The 26,058-nt window shown below is 35.8% G+C and overlaps 1 protein-coding gene across 1 annotated transcript in view; it reads right to left on the reverse strand.

Annotated features, from left to right (window-relative positions):
* FOXP2 (forkhead box P2) overlaps window positions 1-26,058 on the reverse strand; it is a 643,684-nt gene that overhangs the window by 171,926 nt on the left and 445,700 nt on the right. The window contains exon 5 of the mRNA XM_023544567.1: window positions 1,198-1,291. Within this exon, the coding sequence (XP_023400335.1) occupies window positions 1,198-1,291 (94 nt within the window). The remainder of the gene's footprint in view (window positions 1-1,197; window positions 1,292-26,058) is intronic.

The raw sequence follows: 26,058 nt of genomic DNA on the forward strand, positions 1-26,058 counted from the left end.
TACGGCAGTCATCTATCTGAACATTAGACTCTGCGGAAACTCAACCCCTATTCCTAAATTCCCACCTCCCTCCACAAGTGGGTTTGTTCCCAAATAAAATATATTTGTCTAAGGACTATAAACTTAATTCATTTTTAGTTAATAAGTAGTTTCTGGATTGTGTAGATCAGAAACCTGTAACTCTCTGACACACAAATGAAGCTTCAGAAGGTCATCACGTAAGACTAGGTTACTAACATCTGTGAGTACACCTGAAAATGGAAACAGAAAGCGAAGCCACAAAAAATCCAAGATTGTTTTGTTAAAATAAAGTTTCAAGAGGGGTGTTTGTGCCTTTTTTTTAAAACTAAACTTGTCTTATTATACAGGTACAGAACAGATGCTTAAGGAAAAAATATGGCTTATCTTTCAACAGATCTGATAAACATTTTGAGACAAGGTGTTTTATGCAACTCCAGATCTACCTTCCAAAGATTGTTTAAATACACCTGACAGATGTTTTTTTACCCCAAAGTCCTATATATTTTGTTTAAAAAGAATATATAAAATAATGGTTATGTAATATAACAAAAAAGTTAGTTTAACGCACACACACACACACACACACACACACACAATCAGTTTTCACAGGACAAACAGTGAGTAAGGACAACAAACTCCAGAATGTGTTTTTATAACTGTAGCAACAGCAATAACTCCTTGGCAAACTCAAACAGTTTTTTTGGCAACCGTGGAGGTTTTCTGCATTTGTCACTTGGATACAACTGCAACACGGATTGTAGGAGACTGCTTTGTTTTCTTCCACACCATTTTACTATGACTTTCCTTTTAAGGAAGAATTTTCACATTTTAACCTATTTGTGAATAAAATTCCATTAAAAACCCACGAGGGAGTTTTATACAAAAATCTTTATGCCTATGAATACCAAATGTGGTTCCTACATAATTTTTGCACTGAGTGACCTTGTAAACTTTTTAAATCTATGCTAATAGAAAATTATTATTTTTCTTCAGAAGATTGCAATGAGTTCTACTTTTGAATTAAAATTACCTACATATGTGAATGTAATAATTTCCTGTATATATATATAAATATATATATATATATATATATATATATATACAACCGAGTCTGCACATCTGTTATCATTATGCACATCTTTTAAAATAAGACCCCCAAGGACTGGAGTGCTTTACTAACCTGCAGTGGTCTCTGTTTATCACTGCTCTTAGGAGATTTCAATCCACTTGTTTGCTGCTGTAAGAGAAGTTGTCTTGCTGCCTGGAGAGCCTAGAAGTAAAAACGCAACAGTATCTAAATATTTTGTTGAAAGGTAAATTGATTACCAGTTATTCCTTGGCTAATAGTAAAAGGCTTCAATGCCTGAGAATCCCTCATCCTCCTTTCTAGAGGGAATCATTAAATATTCTTTTTCTTCTATAATACAAAGAAGAAAGAAAAAAAATTCACATAACACACGTATATGACTTCACCTAAAAGGGGATACATGTGGTCCTGCAGGAAATAAAGTTAATTTGTTTAAAGTGCTTAAAGAGGAAAAACCATAAACTGCATCAATAACCTCATTCCCACAAGGAACTTGTCTTTGAGTGTTCAACTAAAATGCCCACTCCCTTTTAAATTATCTTTCAATTTGCATTTCCACATTACAATTTTGAAGCAAAGGCAGTAGACTTCAAGTGTTACCGGAAGCTGTAATTAAATTTGACAAATCAACATCAGATTATCTTGAAAGTGAATTAATAAGGATTTTCACTAACGATTAAAAACACTTTTTTATTGTACTTACAATTCAAGGGGAAACCTCTCCTTTGACAAAATAAAGTGCAGTTTTAATGCCAAATAAAATTGAGTGGTTTTCATTTGCATTCTTAGCAAAATCAGAGAACAAAGAAATTACCACTCAACCAATCAGGTTTGTTTCTATGTGTGACAGAATACCAATCAAAATAGAAGATGTTTTCATTTATTTTTATGTTTTCTTTCCTGCTCAGGAAAATAAAACTTAACATAAGAAATTAATGTAAGCATTTCATCTACTGCAAGAGGGCCAGTTTAGTGAATGTACTATATGAATTTATCATAAAAAAATTGGTGTCATAAAGCAAAATGCATACTGAGTTGTTTTAAGGTAAGCAGTATAAACTAATTAAAAGAAAACTTTTTAAGAGTCTGTACTTTCAAAACTCATTTTCTGTTTCAACAACTGAGCTCAATGAACACAAGTGGTAACATTTTTCAACATATAAAATGAAAATAAATCATGGCGTTACTTTGTTGTGAGTCACTGTTTTAGAGTGCAAGAGAAACTGTTCACAATGGGGAAAATACCATTTGATTCTATAACGAGTAAGATTCTGAGCTGATAAAAAGTACAATTTTGATTGGAATCAATGATCTGGTTTTTAGGAGAGTTTCTAGTATCCATGACAACAGTTGCTTTGACAAGATGTGCATATGGCATTACACTGCCAGCTGGTGTGAACAATGTTTGAACTACTGCATTGAGATGCTGAGCAAACAGAAAAAGTTGCCACGTCTTAACCCTCAGGGAAAGCAGTCATCCCCTGATCAATTATGAAAAGACAGAGAGAGGGCTCCTACAGTCTGGCTCCAAGCAAGTTTTCTGCGCAGGCAGGCAGACATAGAAACCAAAGTACACAAACTGAATGCACCACCACCATCACCTAACAACACTGATTTGTCTCCTGCAGCAGGACCTGGAAGTGTTTATAAAGCATACTTTTTGCATTTGGTGACACACTCACTGTCAACAATCTCCTTTTGCGTTTTAAAAAAAATTCAAGTAATTACAAGTCAACCTAAGGATACCATATTCCAGTGGACTCAGGCAATTTATTATAGAGCTTAGTCTGAAACACGTTAAAAAAAAAATAATTCCATAAATACTTTATCATCTCAGAACTCACTGTTTGAAACTTTCACTTGCTATTCTAAATTACAAGAAGCTTTCTTCTTTTAATCATAAATTATAAAATAACTAAATATTTTTCAAGTGGAAATTAGTATAACATAAGCTGTGCTTATGTGACATTCTCAAAATTAAAAAAAAAAAAAGCAGTCAACTATTTTACTGCTTGGATGCCAAAATCCACAAAAAGTTTGCCTAAGTTTTTCGTATAATCATTTTCTCCCCTTCGAGTTGATCAGTTTATTTGTATATATACAGCCTCATTCTACTGAATTCTGTAATCATTTATTTTTCTTAAAGAATTCTAATGAATACAATTTAGAATCCTGGATTCATGATTAGGGCTAAATGCAATTTTAGAAATCAACTAGTTTGACCTCTCATTTTAGCAAATGAGACAAATGAGGCCTATAGTAGTCAAACGGTTTATTCAAAGGTCACAAAGCAATTTATGAGTGCTTTGTTCCAGGTGTCCTGGTTTCCAGGCCAGTGTACATCCCAGGGTGCTATACTGTCTCTATTCTGTCAAAGGAACTGTTTGATAGCAATGAGTAAAATGCTAGTAAAGGAGAACATATGACACCATAATGACACTATTTGCACTTGTAAAGAGAGCATATACATTTTCTCAGAACTTAGAGGGGAAACTACAATATAATCTTTTTGTTTTGAATTTGTGTTTAAATAGCATAACTATCACAGAAAATGTATCGCTTTTATGGTTAAATGACCCCACCATTCTTGACTTGGATCTCATCACATAATTCACCAACACCAGCTGCAACTTTAAACTCATAACACTCTGATCACTTTACTAGCTCTTACTAATAAAGCAAAACCGAACCCATTGCCATCAGGTCAACTCCAACGCATAGCGACCCTATAGGACTGAGGAGAACTGCTGCATAGGGTTTCCAAGGAGTAGCTGGTAAATTTTAAGTGCTGACGTTTTGGTTAGCAGATAAACTCTTAACCACTAATCCACCAGGTATTACTAATAGAAATGCAGAATTCTTGAGCTGGACAAAACTTTAGAAATCGTCTAGCCTATTTTTATCATTGTGTAAACAAGAAACTGATGGACCCAATACTACAATAGCTTGATTAAAGTCGCAAAGCAGGGAAGCAGCGGAGCCTGGTGGACAACTTAGTCTCTTGTTTCCCAAGCCTGTACTTTATTATATTCATTCAACTTGACCCAAACAGGTAACCCAATGCGATATGTAAATACCCAATGGCTATACAAAGACACCAGAAAGTTCGATACATAAGAACTTCAGCCTATCAAAATATCACCAGACAAAAGCATAGACTTACACTGCCAGTAAAGGAGTGATAATAATAATAGAACACCACAAGATAGCTGGCTAAAACACACTTCTACTCATTAAAGTATCTTGGTTTTCATATGCATTTACAATTTTCTTTAACATAGTTGAGGATCATCTTTCAATACAAACTCTAGGAAAAATAGCTACTTGCCTATTTCAACATTCTTTTGGTATTGGTAGAGACTGCTACAGTAAATATTAGAGGTGGAAGAACAAAAAACAATTCCAAAAGATCAGGAAGGATTTAGAACTCTTAAGCAGAAATCTTTGGCAGTATTCTAACTGCGGACATCACATGACATTTTTATTTCCAGTATTCTGGATAACACTTTAGAACTGAATTTCAATAAACAGTTGCTCAGGAACACTTAGTTTGTCTTTATAATTTCTTATTGTAGCTACTCAAAAGATGAAAGATTATGAGATAAAACACATCCATCAGTATAAGGTGTTAGGTGTCAAATTATATGAAATATTAATTGAAAACCACTTGTCCACTTCAATCAATAAAAAGAATAGACAAATTCTAGGGTCATTTATCAAGTTCTACGAATCCTTTCGGTATTTATATGATTACCCCTTCCTCCAAAATTAATTTAGACCAAAGGCGAAAGATGTTTACAAAATTCCTTTTCATCATGGCTGAGTCTAATTCAAATGAACAACAAGAAAGAGGTTTCTAACGCAGCCAAACCATATCTAGTTTCCCCAAACACATTTGTTTTGAATTAAGGGTGCACTTTATTTAATGAGGTTATCTACTTTTAGTAAAGCTTAAGAAAACTAAGATACGATGTTTAAAAAATTGGAATCAGATTAAATTAAAATATTGTGAAAAAAGGAATAAATATCTTAACAACAGAGGAAAGGTATGCGTTTTGTGAGCTGCAGAGGTGTGGGAACGCACATGTTTCAATGTAGTTTGCTCTTAAATTGAAAACACTATTCCTAACAGTTACCGTGTGCTTTCACCTAAACGAAACTTTTGTAAGAAAAGCAAAGTGCAACCATAATAGTAATAATTCTATACTAGATATGAATCTCATAGTCAAAGCTTAATTTTAATAAGTAGGTCATTGTGGGAATTAAGGCTTTTGTAAAAACTTTGTAACTTTGTAAGATCAATACTTTGAAGAACTTTTAAAACTTTCACCAAAAATAAAATTATTTGAGAATGGTTTAAAAACACCCAGTGAAGCTAAAAAATGTTCCATACACTAAGGTTTATAAGTAACTTTTTTTTCCCCCAAAGTAGAAACATGTATATTTGGGGGAAAACAAGACATCACTCATATCTTTCTCTATAAAAATAGGAATGCTTAACCTATCAGCCTGTTGCATTTGAGACATTAAAATGAAAAATGACATCTACGCCCATTAATATCTTCAATGTATAAACAGCACAGCGTGACACATTCTTGAGAGCTGAAGGCTACAAAATCTTTCTGAAACATAAATAACAAAGCACTCAGAAGCATATTTGATGTTGATATTCATCTCTGAGAAAAACACTGCTGCCTAGGCTTCTTATGAAAATAGATGCAGCCCAAATGGATCTCCTGTAATTGGTTTCAGATAGCGAGGTCAGAAGAAATATGATACAAGAAACGATTATGTGGAACAGGCGAAACAAGAATGTTTACACAGGCACTCCCTAGTTATACTGACAAGGGGTGTATACTTTGCAGATAACCAGAACCAAAAAAAGAAAAAAAAAAATTTTGCCAGCAGGACATCCAGATTTTTGCTCCCCATACTCATATATTTTAACCTTTAACATATTGTCTTTAATATGCTACTCTGAATACTGAACATAAAGTAAGTTTTCAAACAGAATTTTTTATTCTAATTATTTTCACAAGTGGGGTTGATAAAGTGTTTTCAGATCCTTCCACAAAGGATATGAATTCTTATTCTGTTTTGCCTTTCCTTGTGTTCTGTTCCCACTAAAGGGAATGTACTGATAAATGTAATCTGAAGTCTCATAATGCTATTTAATAGGAGAAAATTAATCATCTAATTGTCATAACCTATTTTCAAACAGCAATCTATTGGAGTGAAATTATGCATCTGTAGTTACTGACCTTTCATTTTATCATGCTTGATACATAATTAGACTATGTTTGTTGGGGGGAAAAAAGCTAATTACTAAAAAAAAGAAAATATTTTTAAAATAATTATTTTTGTTTCATAGTGTATTTCACATAAAGTTAAAAAATAAATGTGTGGATATATTGTGCACCACAATGGAGGCTAAATTGAAAGATAAGTTCATTTATTTTATGGTATATGCCATACTAAGAATAGGTAATTACTTGTAAAACATCCTCTATACCTATCAGATGTCAGGTCATTTTTGCTTAGCACTCATGATGCAGATTCAAAGGAGAGACAACCAAGGTGTTGAATCCATGATGGAATGTGTCCTCAGGTACCCTCAGTGGTTCTAACAAAGTAAATCCTCAAGACTTGGGGCCAAACTCAAAAGCCAGTATATTCCAGAATGGCTCCAAACTCCCAAGTCAGCTCAGATATCCTTCCACGAAAGAAGCCTGTGAGTTCAGGGTAACTAATGGCTAAGGCAGGTTTTTTTCTTTCTTTTTTTTTTTTGAGGTCAAGAATCATACACTCAGTTTAATGAAGTGAACACATTCTTTTCCTCAGAGCTGGTGTTCCACAAGCTACAATAAATGGTTACTAAGTAGCCTGGTGTTCATATCCATATTTTCTTCATTATTCTGTTGCTAATGATAATTAATTGTTAATAGGTCCCATAAAAGAATGCTAATATCATCTGTAATAATACTAACTACAATTCTTATTGATATATTAAGGAATTCTGTCCAGCATTAGAAATTCCCAAGTATAAAAAGTAAAGATTGATCGGAACCATTTTATTAAAATTAATGATTTTATAACCTCTCTTTTTCATTGTACATGTTCTAGAAAATATATTGGTTTGTCTGCATTTCCTCAGTTATTTTCATTTCTGCTATAATTTCTTTTTTCCCCAAACATACTTTGGATTTACTTTTTGTTTCTCACACCTTAGCACTTCTTTTTTCATTATGAGGCCAATATTATCTCTTTGTTTGGATATGGACCAGAGACTCATTATTGCTATATAACTTTAATTTCAACTGACATATTATATTAGATATAAACTGAAAAGAAATGCTATTAAATTATAAAATAATATCTGACTGTAAACTACTATTTGAATCTTATATTCTGGATTTCCTCTTCAATTTAAAAGATTGCAAAAGAGGTAATATTTGGTACAATATTTGGAAAATTAAGATGTATCAAAAATTATTTATTAGTCATTAAAAACTTTTTGTGAGTACATCCCATTTACTTGTGGAGGTGTGAAGGTAGGGACATAATATGTAATATAACATTGTTTCTACCTTCTGAGAGCTCACTGTCTAATATGAAACATCTAGTTGAATGTCAAACGGCCATCACAAAGGTTTCAACATCCTTGCAGTAGGTCACAGTAGAAGAAACTATTTTCAGTTGAGGAGCTCAGAGAATTTTTCATGAGGGATATAACATTTGAGAAATATTTCATCTTGTGTGATAACAGAAGAAGGACATACCAAGTAGAAGCAAAGAAAATATGGGGTCATATAGAGTGCAAGGAGCCCTGGTGGTGTAGTGGCTAAAAGTTTGGCTGCTAATCAAAAGACTGTTGTTGTTATGTGCTAACGAGTCTGTTCCGACTTATTGCGACCCTATGCACAACAGAATGAAACACTGCCCAGTCCTGCACCATGCCTATGACAGTTGTTATGCTTGAGCCCATTGTTGCAGCCACTGTGTCAATCCATCTCCTTGAGGGTCTTCCTTTTTTTCATTGACCCTGTACTTTACTAAGCGTGATGTCTTTCTCCAGGGACTGATCTCTCCTGACAACATATCCAAAGTATGTAAGATGTAGTCTTGCCATCCTTGCTTCTAAGGAGCATTTTGGTTGTACTTCTTTCAAGACAGATTTATTTGTTCTTTTGATAGTCATAGTATATTCACTATTCTTCACCAACACCACAATTCAAAGGCATCAATTCTTCTTCTGTCTTCCTTATTCATTGTCCAGCTTTCACATGCAAATGATGTGATTGAAAACACCATGGCTTGGGTCAGGCGTACCTTAGTCTTCTAGGTGACATCTTTGCTCCTCAACACTTTAAAGAGGTCCTTTGCAGCAGATTTACCCAGTGCAATGCGTCTTTGGATTTCCTGACTGCTCAAAAGGTAGGCAATTTGAATCCACCAGCTGCTCCTTGGAAATCATATAGGGCAGTTCTCTGTTCCACAGGGTCACTATGAGTCAGAATTGACTCAATGGCAATGGGTTTGTTTGCTTTCATAGACTGCAAATAACTGCTCAGAAGCTAGTTAAACTTATGAGAACATTGGCTGGGAGTAGTTAGTGGAGATAACCAAGCAATAAATGGTAAAGAGTCTTGACATTATTTACCAGGTGAGGGAAAAGGTTTTTGAATCTGGAAGTGATGAGATAAGCCTGAACCAGGACAATATTGAAGTCTTGCTGTGATGCACAGATGAGAAGCCGTAAACACTGAGGCAAGAGAGGCAGAAAGATCAGTTAAAAGATATATGCAACTGTCCAAATAAGACAAGGCACTGCCAAAGTAGAACTGACAGGTCTTAGTCACTGACTATGGGGTCAGCCCTTGCCAATAACAATAATAAAAGGCTAAGAAGAAGTCAATTGATAACTCCAAATTTTTAAGTTAAGGGTAACTGATTTCCTTTTAACAGGATAAACAAGAGAAGAGTTCATTAATAGATAGTCATAATGTGGCACTCTAGGTTGGGAGTCATCAGGTTGACAAGAGATAGGTAGTTAAAGCATAATGAGTTTATTACATTGCTGATAAAGAGAATGAAGATCCAAAACTTGGGAAATATCTACACTTTGGGACAGAGAAAGAAAGAGAAACTAGTGAGAGACTGAGTGGTGAGAAAAATGTATAACTGAAGTCAAAAGACTTCTGGGAAATGTTACACATAGAGTTAATATAAAAAAAAAAAAAAAGAGTTATATATAGGACCCAGCAATTTCACTCTGAGATCCCACCATCCAGAAATATACCCAGAAATAAATAAAAACATGTCCAAAGAAAACTGGCATGCAAATGTTTATCAGCATTATTTATAAGAACCAAAACAACGCAAACACAAATGTCCATCACCTGATGAACGGATAAAACAAAATGTGATGTATACATACAATGGAATATTACTGAAAAATGAATAAAAGAACTGATACATGCTACGACATGGATGAACCTTGAAAATGTTATACTAAATGAAAGAAACCAGTCGCAAAAATATCATATATTCTATGACTCCATTTACATGAAATGCCCAGAACAGGCAAATCCATACGGATAGAAGGTAGATTAGTGGTTGCCGGGGCTGGGAGGAGGAAGGAATGGGCGTAATTACTAATGAATATGGGATTTCTTTTGGGGGTGATAAAAATGTCCTGGAGTTAAACCATAGTGATGGCTGCATAAGTTTGTGAATCCACCCCACCACAAAACACACACACACACACACGCACACTGAATTGTATACCTTAAAGCCCATTGCCATGGAGTTGATTCCTACTCATAGTGAACCTATAGGACAAAATAAAGCTGCACCATAGAGTTTCCAAGGATCGCCTGGTGGATTTGAACTGCCGACCTTTTGGTTAGCAGCTGTAGAATTTAACCACTGCACCACCAGTGTTTGTGAACTGTATACTTTACAAGGGTCAATTTCATGGTGTGCAAGGGGATACTGATTGGTTTAAAGTCAGGAACAGTGTGCGTCAGGGTTGTATTCTTTCACCATACGTATTCAATCTGTATGCTAAGCAGATAATACGAGAAGCTGGACTATATGAAGAAGAATGGGGCATCAGGATTAGAGGAAGACTCATTAACAACCTGAGTTATGCAGATGACACAACCTTGCTTGCTGAAAGTGAAGAGGACTTGAAGCACTTACTAATGAAGATCAAAGACCACAGCCTTTGGTATGGATTGCACCTCAACATAAAGAAAACAAAAATCCTCACAACTGGACCAATAAGCAACATCATGATAAATGAAGAAAAGATTGAAGTTGTCAAGGATTTCGTTTTACTTGGATCCACAATCAACAGCCACGGAAGCAGTAGTCAAGAAATCAAAAGACGCATTGCATTGGGTAAATCTGCTGCAAAGGACCTCTTTAAAGTGTTGAAGAGCAAAGATGTCACCTTGAAGACCAAGGTGCGCCTGACCCAATCCATGGTATTTTCAATCACATCATATGCATGTGAAAGCTGGACAATGAATAAGGAAGACCAAAGAAGAATTGACGCCTTTGAATTGTGGTGTTGGTGAAGAATATTGAATATACTATGGACTGCCAAAAGAACAAATAAATCTGTCTTAGAAGAAGTACAACCAGAATGCTCCTTAGAGGCAAGGATGGCGAGACTGCGCCTTACGTACTTTGGACATATTGTCAGGAGGGGTCAGTCCCTGGAGAAGGACATCACGCTTGGTAGAGTACAGGGTCAGGGGAAAAGAGGAAGACCCTCAATGAGATGGATTAACACAGTGGCTGCAGCAATGAGCTCATGCAAAACAACGATTGTAAGGATGGCTCAGGACTGGGCAGTGTTTCGTTCTGTTGTGCATGGGGTCGCTATGAGTCGGAACCGACTCAATGGCACCTAACAATAACAACAACAAATTTTATCTCGATAAAGCTGTAATATATTTTTAAAAACGACTTCTGGAGAAAGAGTATGGGTGATGTTTTCAAACACCAAATACTCAGAGAGACTAAGGGCTAATGAGGCTTCTTGTTGATCTGATAATTTGCATGTTACTATTCAGATAAGAGTTCCTATGGAATATTGGGGTAGAAGTTAGATTGCAGGGAGTGACTGGGAAATAAATGGAGAAAATCAAAGGCCATGAGAGTAAAATCCTTTTGATAACCTTAGTTTGTTTTAATAAAGAAAACGTGACCATGAGCTAGCAGGGAGAAACAGAAGTTGTAGCAGAGATATGAGAATTGAGAGAAAGTCCCTACAAGGGTTGGGAATGGACTAAATCAAGGGGCAAAAACAGGTGATAGCCCTGTTGGGGAGAAGGAACACGCCTTCCTTTGAGACAGGCTGAAGAGATGGAGGAGAGTGATTTTGAGATGCAGGGGTAGAAAAGGAAAAGAGTTCACACTGATGTCTTCAATTTGCTCTGAAAATAAGAAGGTGAAGTTATCAATTGAAAATGAGACAAAGTATCAAAATTCAGGGAGAACAAAAGTGAGGGAGCTCTTCTAACCACTGTTCTGAGAAACACAGCTGGTATAGAAAAACTGATGTTTAAAATGTTAAAATATTAAATGTGCTTCTACACATGTTAATGACATATAGATATGTAGATATCTTCTTCTGGAATGTTGTCTCTAGAACTAAACTACTGTTCTCATTTGATGTCATCACTAGTCAGCCAGACTCTTAAACTTTTAACCTGATCAAGGGGCCTGACACCTCTAACTATATGAAGGTGTGAAAGCATGAGTCACTTATATATGCTATGTTATTGTTCATTCTCAGGACTGGTTATCTTAATGTTTTAAAACAGCAAAACGATATACATATGTATATATATTTGCCAAAAAACCCAAACCCATTGCCACTGAGTCAATTCCAACTCATAGTGACCCTACAGGACAGTAGGACAGGGTAGAACTGTCCCATGGGGTTTCCAAGGAGCAGCTGGTAGATTCGAATAGCCTACCTTTCCGTTGACAGCTGTAGCTCTTAACCACTGCACCTAACCCTGTTGGTTATTTATGAATTACAAGAGGATAACCTATTTGAAAGTATTTTAAAAGCTAAAATATAAAGTAGTATTATTCCAAGTTGAAGACTTTTAAAATGACATAATTCCTCCAGTTACTATTTAAAAAGATATCAGTTATTCTGTGACACTGGTCATTTGAATTTGAGTCCTAATTTTTAGCTTCACAGTGATTTTGCTAAATAAGTATGATCGTTTTAATGAATAACCTTTTACACCCATTAGACACTCATTGCCACTGAGTCCACGCCAACTCATAGCGATCCTATAGGCCAGAGTAGAACTTCCCCAAAGAGTTTCCAAGGCTGTAACCTTTACAGAAGCAGATTGCCAGGTCTTTTCTCTTGAGAAGCGGCTGGTAGGTTTTAATCACCAACCTTTTGGTTAGTAGCCAAACGCTTATGCACTGCCCCCAGGGCTCCTTAATAAGTGTGATCATTTTAACTAATAGGCCTGGCATACTGTAATTCCTGAAAAGTTTACCTCAATATTTATTTAGTTCTCTGCAATCTAGTCAAAGAAAAATGTCCCACTGGATAGGAAGAATATCTTAATAGCTTCATGTTTTATCCTATTTTGCAGAGTTACGTTTTAACCTCCTCTGGGACTTTAAGGAAAGGTTTATAACTTTATGCAATACTTATGGTCTACACCTCTCTCCTCGCTCAGCCCTGCCCCACCACATCCGCATGAATATACATGTACGGAAATACACCCTGTGCTACAGGAGAAGCTAGATCGTGCGCTCCACCTTGAGATAAATCATCCTGTGAACCAAAAGGATCTATCCATTCACTTAGCTACTTTTAGTCACAGAACTAAACAGGAAAATAGAAAATCCGTCTAGAAACATACCTATATACATAATATTTTCTATCATCTCATCTCTGTCAAATCAAGAGAGACTTTCAAAGAGGGCTTTTCAAAGGAAGAAACGTACAGGTAATGTAACAACAAGACACAAATATTCTAAACAAACTATAAAAATACACTAGTACTACAGTGGACATTATGTTTCTAGGGAAACAACTTTCATTTTCTATTACATATTCTTGATGAAATGAACATGGTACTGAAAAAGGAGGCCAAATACTTCATCAAACCAGTAACAGTAGTGTTAACTGGAGGATGGCACAGGATCTATGGGATAACTGGAATGAAAATACTGACATAAGAGTATAAAAAGTGAATAGAAGTGCAAGAGGGGCAGGATAGATGGTAAGCTGGCCAAAAGTGACTAGAGTCATTTCAGGAGAAAGCAGTCTGCCCTCTAGGATCTTTTTCTGTAGTAAAAAAAATAACATATGTTCAATATAACCACAGTGCAATGCAGAAATGTGCTGAATGTCATTAGAAGGACATACAAAGTGGCTTGTGGGGGTTTGGCCAAAACAAGAAGAAAAAGAGAATTAGTGCATATTAAATGTTTGTTATATGCCAGCCATAATTCTAAATCCTCACATATGCTACCTCTTTTCACCCTCACAACACCCTCCTTTAGCACAGATGTGTAAACTGAGGACAGAGTAGTGAAGCTACATGTCTAACTGTTTCATACAACCTTGAACTGGCATCAGAGATCTGAACGGTTCTTTGGTGGCCTCCAAAGCTTATTGTCTTTCCATAAGGTACAGTCAGGAAAGACAATGAGTATGTTATTGGATAGACACGTATACAGTAAAAGGCTCAAGTAAAAAATAAACCACATGAGGTATAAGGAGAACAAAACAAATTCTGAGTCATCACCAACATTACTAGTTATAACAACCAGGTCAACATAAAGAATTCCAACATCTTATTCAAATTGTTTTCCTTTTTTTTTCTTATTTTTCATGAATAAAATTAGATATGTAAGTTTATACACTACAGAAATTCTACTATCCTTAAAAAACAGTGTCTCTGAAGTTACTAAGTACTCCTTCAGGATGTTGGTGACAGAAAAGTTGTCAATATTAAAGATGAAAAAAATATAATAGTCATCTTCTTATCACTACCCAACATAAGACAGTATCATCTGCTGAGGTGTATTAAATGATATGTGCTAGTTTCTGATGGAGTTAGAAGTAGGATTGTCAAATAAAATAAAGGGTCACATTCATTTAAGATAAACTTGAATTTATTAGTGTTATTACTTGCTAAATCTGGCAACCCTAGTAATAAAAGTATTTTAGAATATATTGCCAAGATACTGAGATTTTCTTTTAACACTGAGTTTTTCATTTAAAGGTAAAAATACCATTCATCTCTTCAGTGGAAAAGTTTTCTAACCCTCATGAGTAAGAAAGTCATCCTACCTGTAATTCTAAGGTTAGCTAGGGGTGTGGCCTGGAGGCTGCAGCTGCTTTCCTACTAGAAGAAACGCTCAGGTGGCTACAAATGCACAGGAAAGGTTGAGGCAGAGGACTCCAAGGGGAAGAGGAAAGTGCACAGGTTTTTGAAAAAAGCCACACCAAGAAAAGCCGAGGAAAACTTTCTCTTAAAGTTCACATTCTCGCTTCCTGAAATGGGAGGCAAAAATGAGAAAAAATGCAAAACTTTGGCTCTTTATTCACCCTCCCCTCAGCAATGATGAGGATCAGTAGCCAGGAACCCTGAGGCAAAGATTATGACCCTGACTGGCACCAAGTGGAGGGAAATGCTCCAGCGGATCTAAAGCAAAGAGCCTTGAGGCAGAGAGCCTCTGCATACGTAACCCAGAAGCCAACTGGGCCAGTCCCAGAGGAGGGAAGAGACGGTGAGAGCAAAACCATCTGAGGGGAGAGAAGCCTTGATTAGTTCAGGTGCAGACACAGTGGGTTCAGGACCTCTAAAGTAAAGCCCCTTAAGCTAAAATTAGACTGTTTTTAGAAACAAAATGACAGAGCTGCCAAAGAGACCTTGGAAATTCCAAGTTCTAATACCAGCACCATCCCCCCTGAGTTTCTGTATGACCTCACCCCTATCGATGATGATCTCTGAATAAATTCCTTCTTTCCAGTTTACAATCTGCTAGTCTCAGAGTGCAATCTAAAGAGGGAAACATAAACCCCACGGAAAATACGAAATGCTAGTCAATGACAACTAATTGCTGGTGAAGCATTGCAAATATTCAAAATTATTTACTGAATAAATCAAAGAAGAAACCCATTTATATTAAGATCATATAACTTTTAGGCTGTGTTGTTTATAATGAAAATTATGAAGCAGGTATATGCCTGGGTAACATATTTTGAAGATGATTAAAAAACATAGATTATCGAAATCTTGGAGATGCTCACCTTAGAATTTAGTGTATTTCCATAACTGTGCCAGGTATTGCTGAGTTTAATTAGCTTCAGCATACACTGTGTTACATTGTAGTCATTAACATTTTGATGTGCATACAAGTGTTCTTAATAGTCATCTTAATACATCAATAACTATACATCTATGTCATTTTTATGGAGTCTTCTGGGATCTAACTCTTATCAATGAGGCTTATGATTTCAAAATCATCTCTTATATTTAACTATCTGTAATATAACTCTGGTAGAAAATATGTATATAAATAAACATACCAGCAAGAGATATCTACTTAGAAAATGATACCTATTGGTAGAACTCAACAGTTTAAGATCCAGAAGGAAGGCAGGTTGAGGAAGGCTTCTTGCTTGTAGGAAATGCCTGGTTATGAAATAGAAACTACCTAAAGGTGAATATTCTGCTAAGGCTTTGTTTTTACTCATTACCTTAGTTCCATTACACAATAAGACTGAGGACTAGCAGTCCTTCCGGTAAGCTTTGGCTCACTTGAACCACTGCCGTCGAGTCGATTCCGACTCATAGCGACCCTACAGGACAGAGTAGAACTGCCCGATAGAGTTTCTAAGGAGCGCCCGGTGGATTTGAACTGTTGACCTCTTGGTTAGCAGCCGTAGCACTTAACCACTACGCAACCAGGGTTGTTGAAGATAGGAGTAAAATCCAAAACCAGGGAGCAAGTCTCTGCATCTTGCATTATTAGCACAAGCCTAATTTACCTGATAATTTTATCTGTTAGGTAAATACATTGGATCACCACTAACATCTGGTACTGTAAGCTAGCTCCTTAAGGGCCACATGTTTCTAAATAATCTCTTAAATCCCCAACAATGCACAGCACAGTAGCTTGCATCTAGTCACTCAAAAGACATTTAATAGAAAAGTATGTTTCTCTAGACATTTCTAAACTTGTAAAACCTATCTGGGGAGTTTAACTTGTTACTAATACTTGAGATATAACTTGTATACTAAGTGAAGAAACTAGTATTCTCTTTAGGAACTGGCACTGTGCCTTGTACAAGGTGGATCCTCTACAAATCTCTACCTTGAAGACTTTGGAGGATTAACTAGTGATCTACAGTAAAGCTGAAGTTAGCATAAAATAAGGTTTGTCCCTTTACCAGGTTATATTAAACATTTTAATCTATTACATTTTCAAAATATATTCTTTATCTCTTTTATTTTTAAGTCACAATTCAAAAATTATTGATTGTCAGGAAAAATTTTACCTTATTTCTCCATTTAGAGTCCAATAATTTCAGGAAAACTATTTAAGTATAAAAAAAAATTCCTTAATTGACCTTTTAAACATGGGTCTAGAAGAAGAATCTACATATGTGGGTATTTTTGTTATTCAGTTTAAAAATTTGGTTACATAAAATGCCAGTATTCTTTATGCTTTTTCAGATTCCGTTCCTTATGGAGTTAGAATTCTGGCTTTTTAAAAATTTTTACTAATACACATGCATACCTAAAGAAGTACTCTATATGAAAGAGTAGCTTATTTAGGGAAAGATCATACAGTGGTTTTAAATTAAAAATGAAAATAAATTTCAAACTTACCAAAGCACACCATTGTATCCAATTCTTAGAAAGTTCATTTTTAGATTTTTTTTTTTTTTTTTTTTATACCTTTAGGGTTGCTATGAGTGAGAATCGACTCAACAGCAATGGGGTTTTTTTTGTTGTTGTTGTTTTGTACCTTATTTTGGTGCCCTGTTGGGTTAAGAGCTCGGCTGCTAGCCAAAACTCATTAGTTCCAATCTACCAGCCGCTCCTTGGAAATTCTATGGGGCAGCTCTACTCTGTCCTATACGGTTGCTAGGAGTCAGAATCAACTCAATGGCAATGGGTGGATACCTTATTTCATTTCATGTAATCCTGTTCTGATACTTAGGCTTTTTTAGCTTTTTCATATCTTTTAAGTAACATTGCAACGAACTTTCTTATAATGCAGCCTTGCAATTATCTCCCAAAAGTTTAATTTCTGGGTCAAACAGTATTCTGATACTACATTTTGACTCACATTAGCATAATGCTCCTCCAGAAAGGTCATATCCGTTTGTAATCCCACCACAGTAAGGAGAGTGCCCATTTCACCATACCCTTGATAATACTGTACATTATCATTCCTTCTTAGTCATTTCCAAACAGTAAACATATTTCATTTTAATTCATTTTTCTTACATTATTAAAAATTGATTTAAAAAAAATCCATCATCTAAATACAGATTTTTTTTGTAGTCTCACTTGTTGTTAGGTACTTTAGATTTGGTTCCAACGCATAGTGACCCTATGTACAATAGAACAAAACACTGCCAGGTCCTGCACCATGCTCAAAATGTGTTGCTGTGTTTGAGTCCACTGTTGCAACCACTGTGTCAATCTATCCTGTTGAAAGTCTTCCTCTTTTTCACTGACCCTCTACTTTACCAAACATGATGTCCTTTTCCAAGGACTGGTCCCTCCTGACAACATGTCCAAAGTATGTGAGACGAAGTCTCACCATCCTTGCTTCTAAGGATATTTTGGCTGAACTTCTTTCAAGACAGATTTGTTTGTTCTTCTGGCACTCCATGGTATATTCAATATTCTTCTCTTAGAATTAGTGAATTCACTTAGAATTAGTGAATTAGATGGGTCATTGTGGCAGATATTTCACTCATTCATTCATTCAACTAACATTTGTAAAGTACGTACTTTGTTAGATATCAGGCACGAAAATGTGAACGTGAAAGGCAACGTTCCTGTTCTCATGGAGTTTGCAATTTAGTAGCTGACAAGTAAACAAGTACCTAATAGTGTTGCTTTTAATCTTTTTTTTTATTCATTATGTTGCACACTACACAACACAGATTACTAATCTACTTTGTTCTTGTTCTGCCTTTAAAACTAATCAGCTACCATCTGGAACAGGAAAATCTATAAGGAAGAATTCTTCAGAAAAAAAAATGTGAAAATTCCACATGGGGTGGACTCCAAGTGGCTAGTGATTAGGAAGGATGATTATATTTTGAACATATAAAAGAGTAGTAACATTATATTCCAGAGACACATTCTATGTAGGTGAGAGACAAAACTTAAAAAGCAAATAAATCATAGGATTGATAAAAGCCTGGTCACATCATCCTGATATAGTGTGCTAGTCTCTTACAAAAGTGGCCTCCGTTTTTTAATATGTACATCTTCTGCCCTAAGGAATAACCATTGAAAGGAAGCTGTATAACCACACATTTTAAAAATGCTTTCCCATTTAATGTTTTTCCTATTTAAATTAATCATTTTGGCTTGTTATCAGAAAGGAGGCATACAAAAGAATACTTATGGAAAGATGGATAGCTGAAACTGGAAATTAAAACTTTATTTCTGAGGGTCACACTAGGAAGATGCTTTGCAATGTTGGAGAAATCCCAACTGGCCTTTGCTCAAAATGGCACTCTTCTCCCAACGTCTCAAAAGATATTAAACCTCTCAGAGATGGGGGATTTTGTTGCCCTCGCCAAGGCTTCTTATGATTGCAGGACCAGCTATTTAAGATCTGCATGCTTTCTCATGGAGGACACATTTTGGCACTCTCTTGTAATTATCTTCATTTACATAACTGGCACCTAACAGACCACTCACCAGAGTGGAACAATAAGCTGTGCTTGCTCCGATTATCTTTATGTTGAAGTTAAGCCATTAAACTGAATCCTGAGACAAGCTATTGTGAAGTCCCCTGGCATTTCTACTGCTATCACTCCTCTGTTGTTATAGGAGAATGCTCACTGCCAGAATCCTCTGGCAGAAACTCAATTTCTGAGTCCAATACTAATTCATTACAAAGTCTGCAACAGCTGGGACACTGGTATACACAAATGAGGCATTCCGAAATTTGAGGACAAATCCAAAATACACACTCAGGACCTTCCTGTGATTCTGCAGCCATGGAAATAGCTATTTAAGAGGGGGAAAAAAAAAAGGATCCTGTCAATATGTCACCCTGCCAACACCAGGCTAGACCCTCACAATCTAAGCCTCTGTGATGGGGTTACTTCCCTGCTCTTATTAAGAACTGTTTTAAAGGTCTCATCTATGCCATGTTTAATGTGCCTTGGAAACATGGAACGAGACATATAACATCGGAGTAACATACAGACCACTTTGAGCATACCTATTTTATCCGCAGGGCAGTTGCCACTCCGTGAAATTAAAGAGGTGCTGCAAAGATGGGCTAGATAATAGGCACCAGGGAAGAACTGTGGAGTAGATTAGAAGCATAGTACAAAGTAGGAAGGCAACAGTGACTGAAAACAGTGACAAAGGGCAGTAGGACATTTTAAATTTCTTTCAATTCTATGGCTATTTATTTTAAGAGTGCTATTATTTTTATTAACTAATAAAGTGACAACCTTTACCAAAATTTTTAATTTTTTGCAATTTAATAGACCCCTTTTTTTTTTGGTTACATACGTTACTACTATTATATGCAACTACCAGAAAACTACCTTTATTATACTATGGTGTCCGGGTAATATTTCACTGTCAGGCATTTTTGCCAAGTTAGTCAATCATTTCCCACTTGAGAGAAAAATATAAAAAGTTTCATATACTAGGAAAGTAATAACACATTTAAATTTCACAAATATTCATTGAATATTAAGTAATACATATATAATTTATAAATACTGCACAAAGTATTAACCCTTTGCTTACAGGTTGAAATGATTATATTTCAAAATACATATTTAAATTTATGTTTTAATTCTATGTACACTCGTATGAAAAGGAAAAAAAAAACTTGTATAGACAAACAAACATAATAGAAGTTCTTTCCATGGTTTACTTGAAATGTTTTCAAAATCAAATAAAAAGGTCAAAATTTATACTCAGGAATGGCCATAATGCCACAAATACTGTTAAGAGTTAGAAATCAATCCTAGTGATTTGAGCTTCTGTTTTGCTTTAAAATGATCATAGCTTGGAATTTGCTGTATGCCCTTTGTTCATGATCTATAAGAAAAGGTAACTGAACACTAAATGCTCTCCATAAACATTTCAGCAAAAAAAATTTATTATGTCAGCTTCTAAAAAAGTAGGACTTTATAGATGAAATTTACCTTTAAGAAGAAGTGGTTTACTCTGCAGATTTATGTTTAGACAGGACTTCAGAAAGAATGTGAAAATACTGAAAAACAAACAAAATTTGAGGACCTTTTCTATACAAAACCTTTGTTAGGAAAATCCCAAATCATGCTAAATTTTCATTTTCATTCACTAAGGACATCACCTATAATGGGTCTATCATCGGAACCACACAGGAATCTATTTTATAAGGAAAGATTTTGGCAAAATTCAAATTCACAAAAAGAGGCCAGACTTACTGGTCTGACAGACACTGTAGAACTCCCGAGACTATGGCCCCTGGACACCCTGCTAACTCATAACTGAAGCTACTCCTGAAATCCACCTTTCAGCCAAAGATTAGACAGGCCTATAAAATAAACACTAACATACGTGAGGAACATGCTTCTTAGTTCAACCAAGTCTATGAGACCAAATGGGCAACACCTGCCCAAAAGCATAGCCAAGAAGGCAGGAAGGGACAGGAAAACTGGATGAACGGACACGGACAACCCAGGGTGAAGAGAGAAAGGGTGAGAGTGCTGCCACTGTAGGGATTGTAACCAATATCACAAAACAACTTGTGTATAAGTTTTTGAATGAGAAACTAATTTATGATGTAAACTTTCACCTAAAGCACAATAACATTAAAAAACAAAAACAAAAAAACCTAAATGCACAGAAAAATAACAACAACAAAAAAAAGATTACAGCCTTGGAAATCCTATGGGGGCAGTTCTACTCTGTCACGTGGGGTCGCTAAATGTAGAAAATCAACTTGACGGCACTTAACAACAGCAACCTCAGCCAAAGACCAAACTACATAAGAAAGGATGAAACTGGAGCCTGGAGGAACCCCTAAAACTATTGCCCTGAGATAATCTTTAAACCTTAAACCAGAAATATCCCCTGAAGTGTTCTTAAAACAAAACAATAGTTTAGCTTAACTAGTAAAGTATGTCTGCCTTGAGCACTGTGCTCTTTTAAGTGCTATCTATATGGGATCAGGAAACCCTGGTGGTGTATCGGTTAAGTGCTACGCTGATAACCAAGAGGTTAGCGGTTTGAATCTGCCAGGTGCTCCTTGGAAACTCTATGCGGCAGTTCTACTCTGTCCTATAGGGTCGCTATGAGTCGGAATCGACTCGACGGCAGTGGGTTTGGATTTTTTTGGATATGGGATCAAACTGACGACAGCAACTGGAAAGACTAGATAGGAAATTTGGGGCTTTATGTTAATGGAGGAGGAACATTTCAGCAAAAGGAGGGTTGCACAGCTTGAAGGATGTAGTCGCTGTCACTGAATTGTACACGTAGCATTGGTATATGTTCTGCTGTATATATTCTCAACAACGACAAAACATAAAGTATAAAAATAAAGAAATTAAAGACAGAGAGAGATTTTGGGGCTCTCCTCCCAGAGATTCAATTAGGTTTGGGGTGGGATCTAAGAATGCCTATTTTTTAAACGCTAACCGAACCATTCTGATCATCAGCTAAGTACGGGAACTAGTGTTCTACTAGGTAAACTTTATATACTTATTGAGGTTGTGTTCATCACTATTGTTACTAGGAAAACTAATTGTAATGATATCACAGTACATTATAAAATGCACAGGGAGAGAGAAGACATCCTGTGATCATCTGTCAGTACCGTTTCCATTATACTGTACTTATTACAGAAACTATTATGGCAGGATCAAAGCATTTTAAAGATAAAAAAAAGAAGACTTTAAGTACATCCCCTCAATATTATACTCCGGAAGTAGTCCTAAAGAAACAAACAAACAAAAAAAAACCCATTGTCACTGAGTTGATTCCGAATCATAGCGACCCTACAGGGCAGAGCAGAACTGCCTCATAGGGTTTCCAGGGAGTGCCTGGTGGATTTCAACCACCAACCTTTTGGTTAGCAGCTATAGCTCTTAATCACTATGCCACCAGGGTTTCCAGGCCTAGAGAGGTGAAGTAATTTACGGAGGACAGAAGATTTATTAATAGCATTAATTTGACTCCAAAAATCCTGATTTTTTTTTTCTTTTCTTTCTCACTATACCATGAGTTTAAAAAGTGCACACATGAGAATAAATTTAAGACTTTCAAATAATGCAGATTTTCTTTTCTCCATTTAGTTTCCAGTAGATGACTTCCCTTCTTCAAGATCCTAGTCATTATCCATTCCCTAATCCCTGGAGAATCCTATCAGAAACCATTGGGCAGGCCTTTGGCCTGCTCCCTCATTCAGGATCCAGGAACCTTCTCCATTTGCTTCCGTGGGAATTGTTACGTGCGGCCATTTCCATCTCATTCAGGCAAAAAGGATCCAGAGACTCCATTAGTATTATTTTAGTTACATTATGGTTAAACAAGCTTTTGTAGCTTTGGCATGGATCATACACAACATTGTTTCTATGGGAACAGGAATTCCTGTTTCTGAACAACGGGCATAGAAATGGATGTGTGCAACAAACCTATTAGTAAGTTGGGGACAGCCCATTAGTGAATCTTAGTTAATGAAAGCATTCATAAACATGTTTCTCTCACATCAAGGCCTGTGCCTTTCTGTTCACATTGAGGTCTTGCAATAACATAAAATGGAAACGCCTGTAAACAGGCACTAACAACGTGGCTTTTAACAAGTACGAAACCAAGAACCAATTACACTGAAAAAAAAAAAAAAAAAACGAATTATCCTTAAGCAAAATCAAACCTTTAATTTATAGTAACATAACAGTTTTTGGCTAATAAATGAATAATAAAGATTATATAATATAGTTGAGCAATTAAACTGTAATTCATTCGATCAGTTTACTACTTACTCTTGTTGCTTTTATTTGTAAAGGTTTATTTATTTAATGTAATGAGAAACTGGTATTTTACGCCATATTACTGAAAATAGATTGCAGGGATAATTATAAAACAAAAGTATGCAAAGTAAATGATGGCACACACGGAAATTTTAGCAATTAAACATTACCTCACGTTTACAGGAAAGGATTAGCTTTCATGAGGAAAAAAAAATTAGTAAAATTTAGTTGAAAATACCACAGTGGAATAGTCTTCTTTAAAGTCACTAATGAATTATGAATTTAAAACTACCATTAGTAAGAACAAATTCTTATTTTGTAGCATAACTGTCTAGCCATCGACCCCTGAAGTTTAACTTATCTACCACATTCCAATCCATATCCTAAGGCAAGTTGTCTGATAAATTCTCCTCTAAAGATTTGACTGGTCTTTGGTTCTCCACTGAATTTATTCCGTTTTTTGTCCCCACATAGTCATTGATGCAAAGGCTCTTCTGTTGCAGGATTCTTTCTTTGATTCATATCTTTTTTCATTGCACCAGCACACAACTAGTTTGTATCAAGAGACAGAGAGAAATGTCAGTATGTATTTTTTAAAGTGCCCTTTATTCTATCTTTATACCCATTTGGTTCAAAAGATTACACATTTGTCTCTGCAAAGTCTTAACTTGAGGAAAAGTTTGAAATTATAAAAATCAACCTTGTAAATTATGAATATGCAAAATAAGCCTTTTCTTAGAGGCAAGAGTAAGTATGACCTACATCTTTGTTACTCCTCTTCCAACCCATTTCTTCTGCTTTTCTTTACCAAACCTGAAACATGAAAAAATTGGCATAGCCAAACAGAGATTAATTGAACAGAACAGGAATTGGCCTTCAGCATTTTAGCTATAAAAGACAGAATAACACATCAATGACAGAAAATGAAACCTCATGTCTGTGCCAACAACCAGGGTAGCTTAATTACAATGAAGGATAATTTTGGTTCATGTCATTCAGCAGGCCTCATCTGTATACTTATTTTAAATTTAAAAACTTAAAATATGACAGAACAACATGAGAATCTCAATTCTTTATAAGCTATGAAGGTAGTTTGGGCAAAAATGAATTGTAAGCTGTTGTCAATGTTTTCTGGTTCTCATTGACCTTTCCTCTTTCTTATCATTTTATATAGTGGCTGCTACTTCCCAGCCTTCTTTGTAGATCTTCATCTCCTCCAAATCTGTCTCGTGCTCGAGTCTCTGGACCTCTCTTTTTCTTCTTTTCCCTTCTGTTTCATTCCCATAACCTCTTTTCTCTCATTCACTACATGCTCTTACTCAAACTCATGATCTTAAATACCATCTAATATGCTGACAACTCATGGATCTGTATCTCCAGTTCCAATGACTCCTAGGATCTCCACTGGTATATCCATTTGCCTTGACCATGCCATCTGTCTCTGAAGGAGGTCATTGAAATTTAACATTTCACCAAGTGAACTTTATTAACAACTCCTCCCCCCCAAAACACAAAACCAAATCAAATAACCCTGTTCTTTCTCCATTCACCATTTGAACAAACCACTAATGTTGCGATCATTCTTGATTCCTCCTTCTCTTTCACAGACCACATTATTCTACCAGCAAAATCTTGAAGTGCACCCCAAATTTGTGAAACTTCATACCACTTCCACTGCTACTAGCCTAGTCCAAGCTCCTATCATTTCTTGCTTGACTGCTTATAACAGACTTCTATTTGGTTTGCCTGATTTTTCCTCTTCATTCCCTTCAATATATTTTGCATACAGTAGCCAGAGTAGCCAGGTTTAAACTTAAATCACATCATGTTAATTTCCTTTTCAAAGACCTCCAAGGGCTGTACCAGGTTTAAACTTAAATCACATCATGTTAATTTCCTTTTCAAAGACCTCCAAGGGCTGTACATAGGCTGAATTTCATACCACTCTCCCCTTTGGTCACTCTACTCCAGACACACTGGTCTCCTTGATAAACCTCAAACAGAGAACTCAAGCGCCCATCTCAGAGCCATTGTACTTACTGATCTCTCTGCTAGGAATCCTTCATATACACAGGTTTGTTCCTTCACATCTTTAAAATCTCTGTTATTATGTTCCTCATCAGCAAAGCGTTTTCGATTGACCTACCTAACAGAACACCCTTTGTAACTCTATCCCCTTATCACTACATCACATTATAACATCCATTTGCTTATTGGCCATCCCCCTAACTAGAATGCAAAGTCCATAAAGGCACTTTGTCATATATGTCTTATATACAGTAGATGTTTAATAAATATTTGTTAAATGAATGAACAGTGAAAAAACATACTCCAAATAATAGCGTGGCTTTTTTTTTTTTTTCAGTTATTATATAACACTAGTGTCTCCAAATTGTCTATTTCTAGTGGCAACTTCTCCTCTGATATTCAAAGATTCAGTTCTGTATTTCTAATTTTTGAAAAAAATTTTTCTACTTGGATGTCACAAGACATCACAAACTTAAATATATCCAAACGTGAATTTATCCTTACCTTAAATCTTAATCTTATTCACAGAATTTTGACTAAGATGAGTGGCAATCCCCCATTTAGAGCCATTCTTGATTTATCCCTTTTTCTAGGACCCCCATGCATTTCATCCCCATGTCTTGTCAATCCTGTTTCCTAAGTATTTCATATATTCATTTCCCTTCCATCACCACTA

Source organism: Loxodonta africana, chromosome 8, assembly GCF_030014295.1.
Source record: "Loxodonta africana isolate mLoxAfr1 chromosome 8, mLoxAfr1.hap2, whole genome shotgun sequence".
NCBI lineage: Eukaryota > Metazoa > Chordata > Mammalia > Proboscidea > Elephantidae > Loxodonta > Loxodonta africana.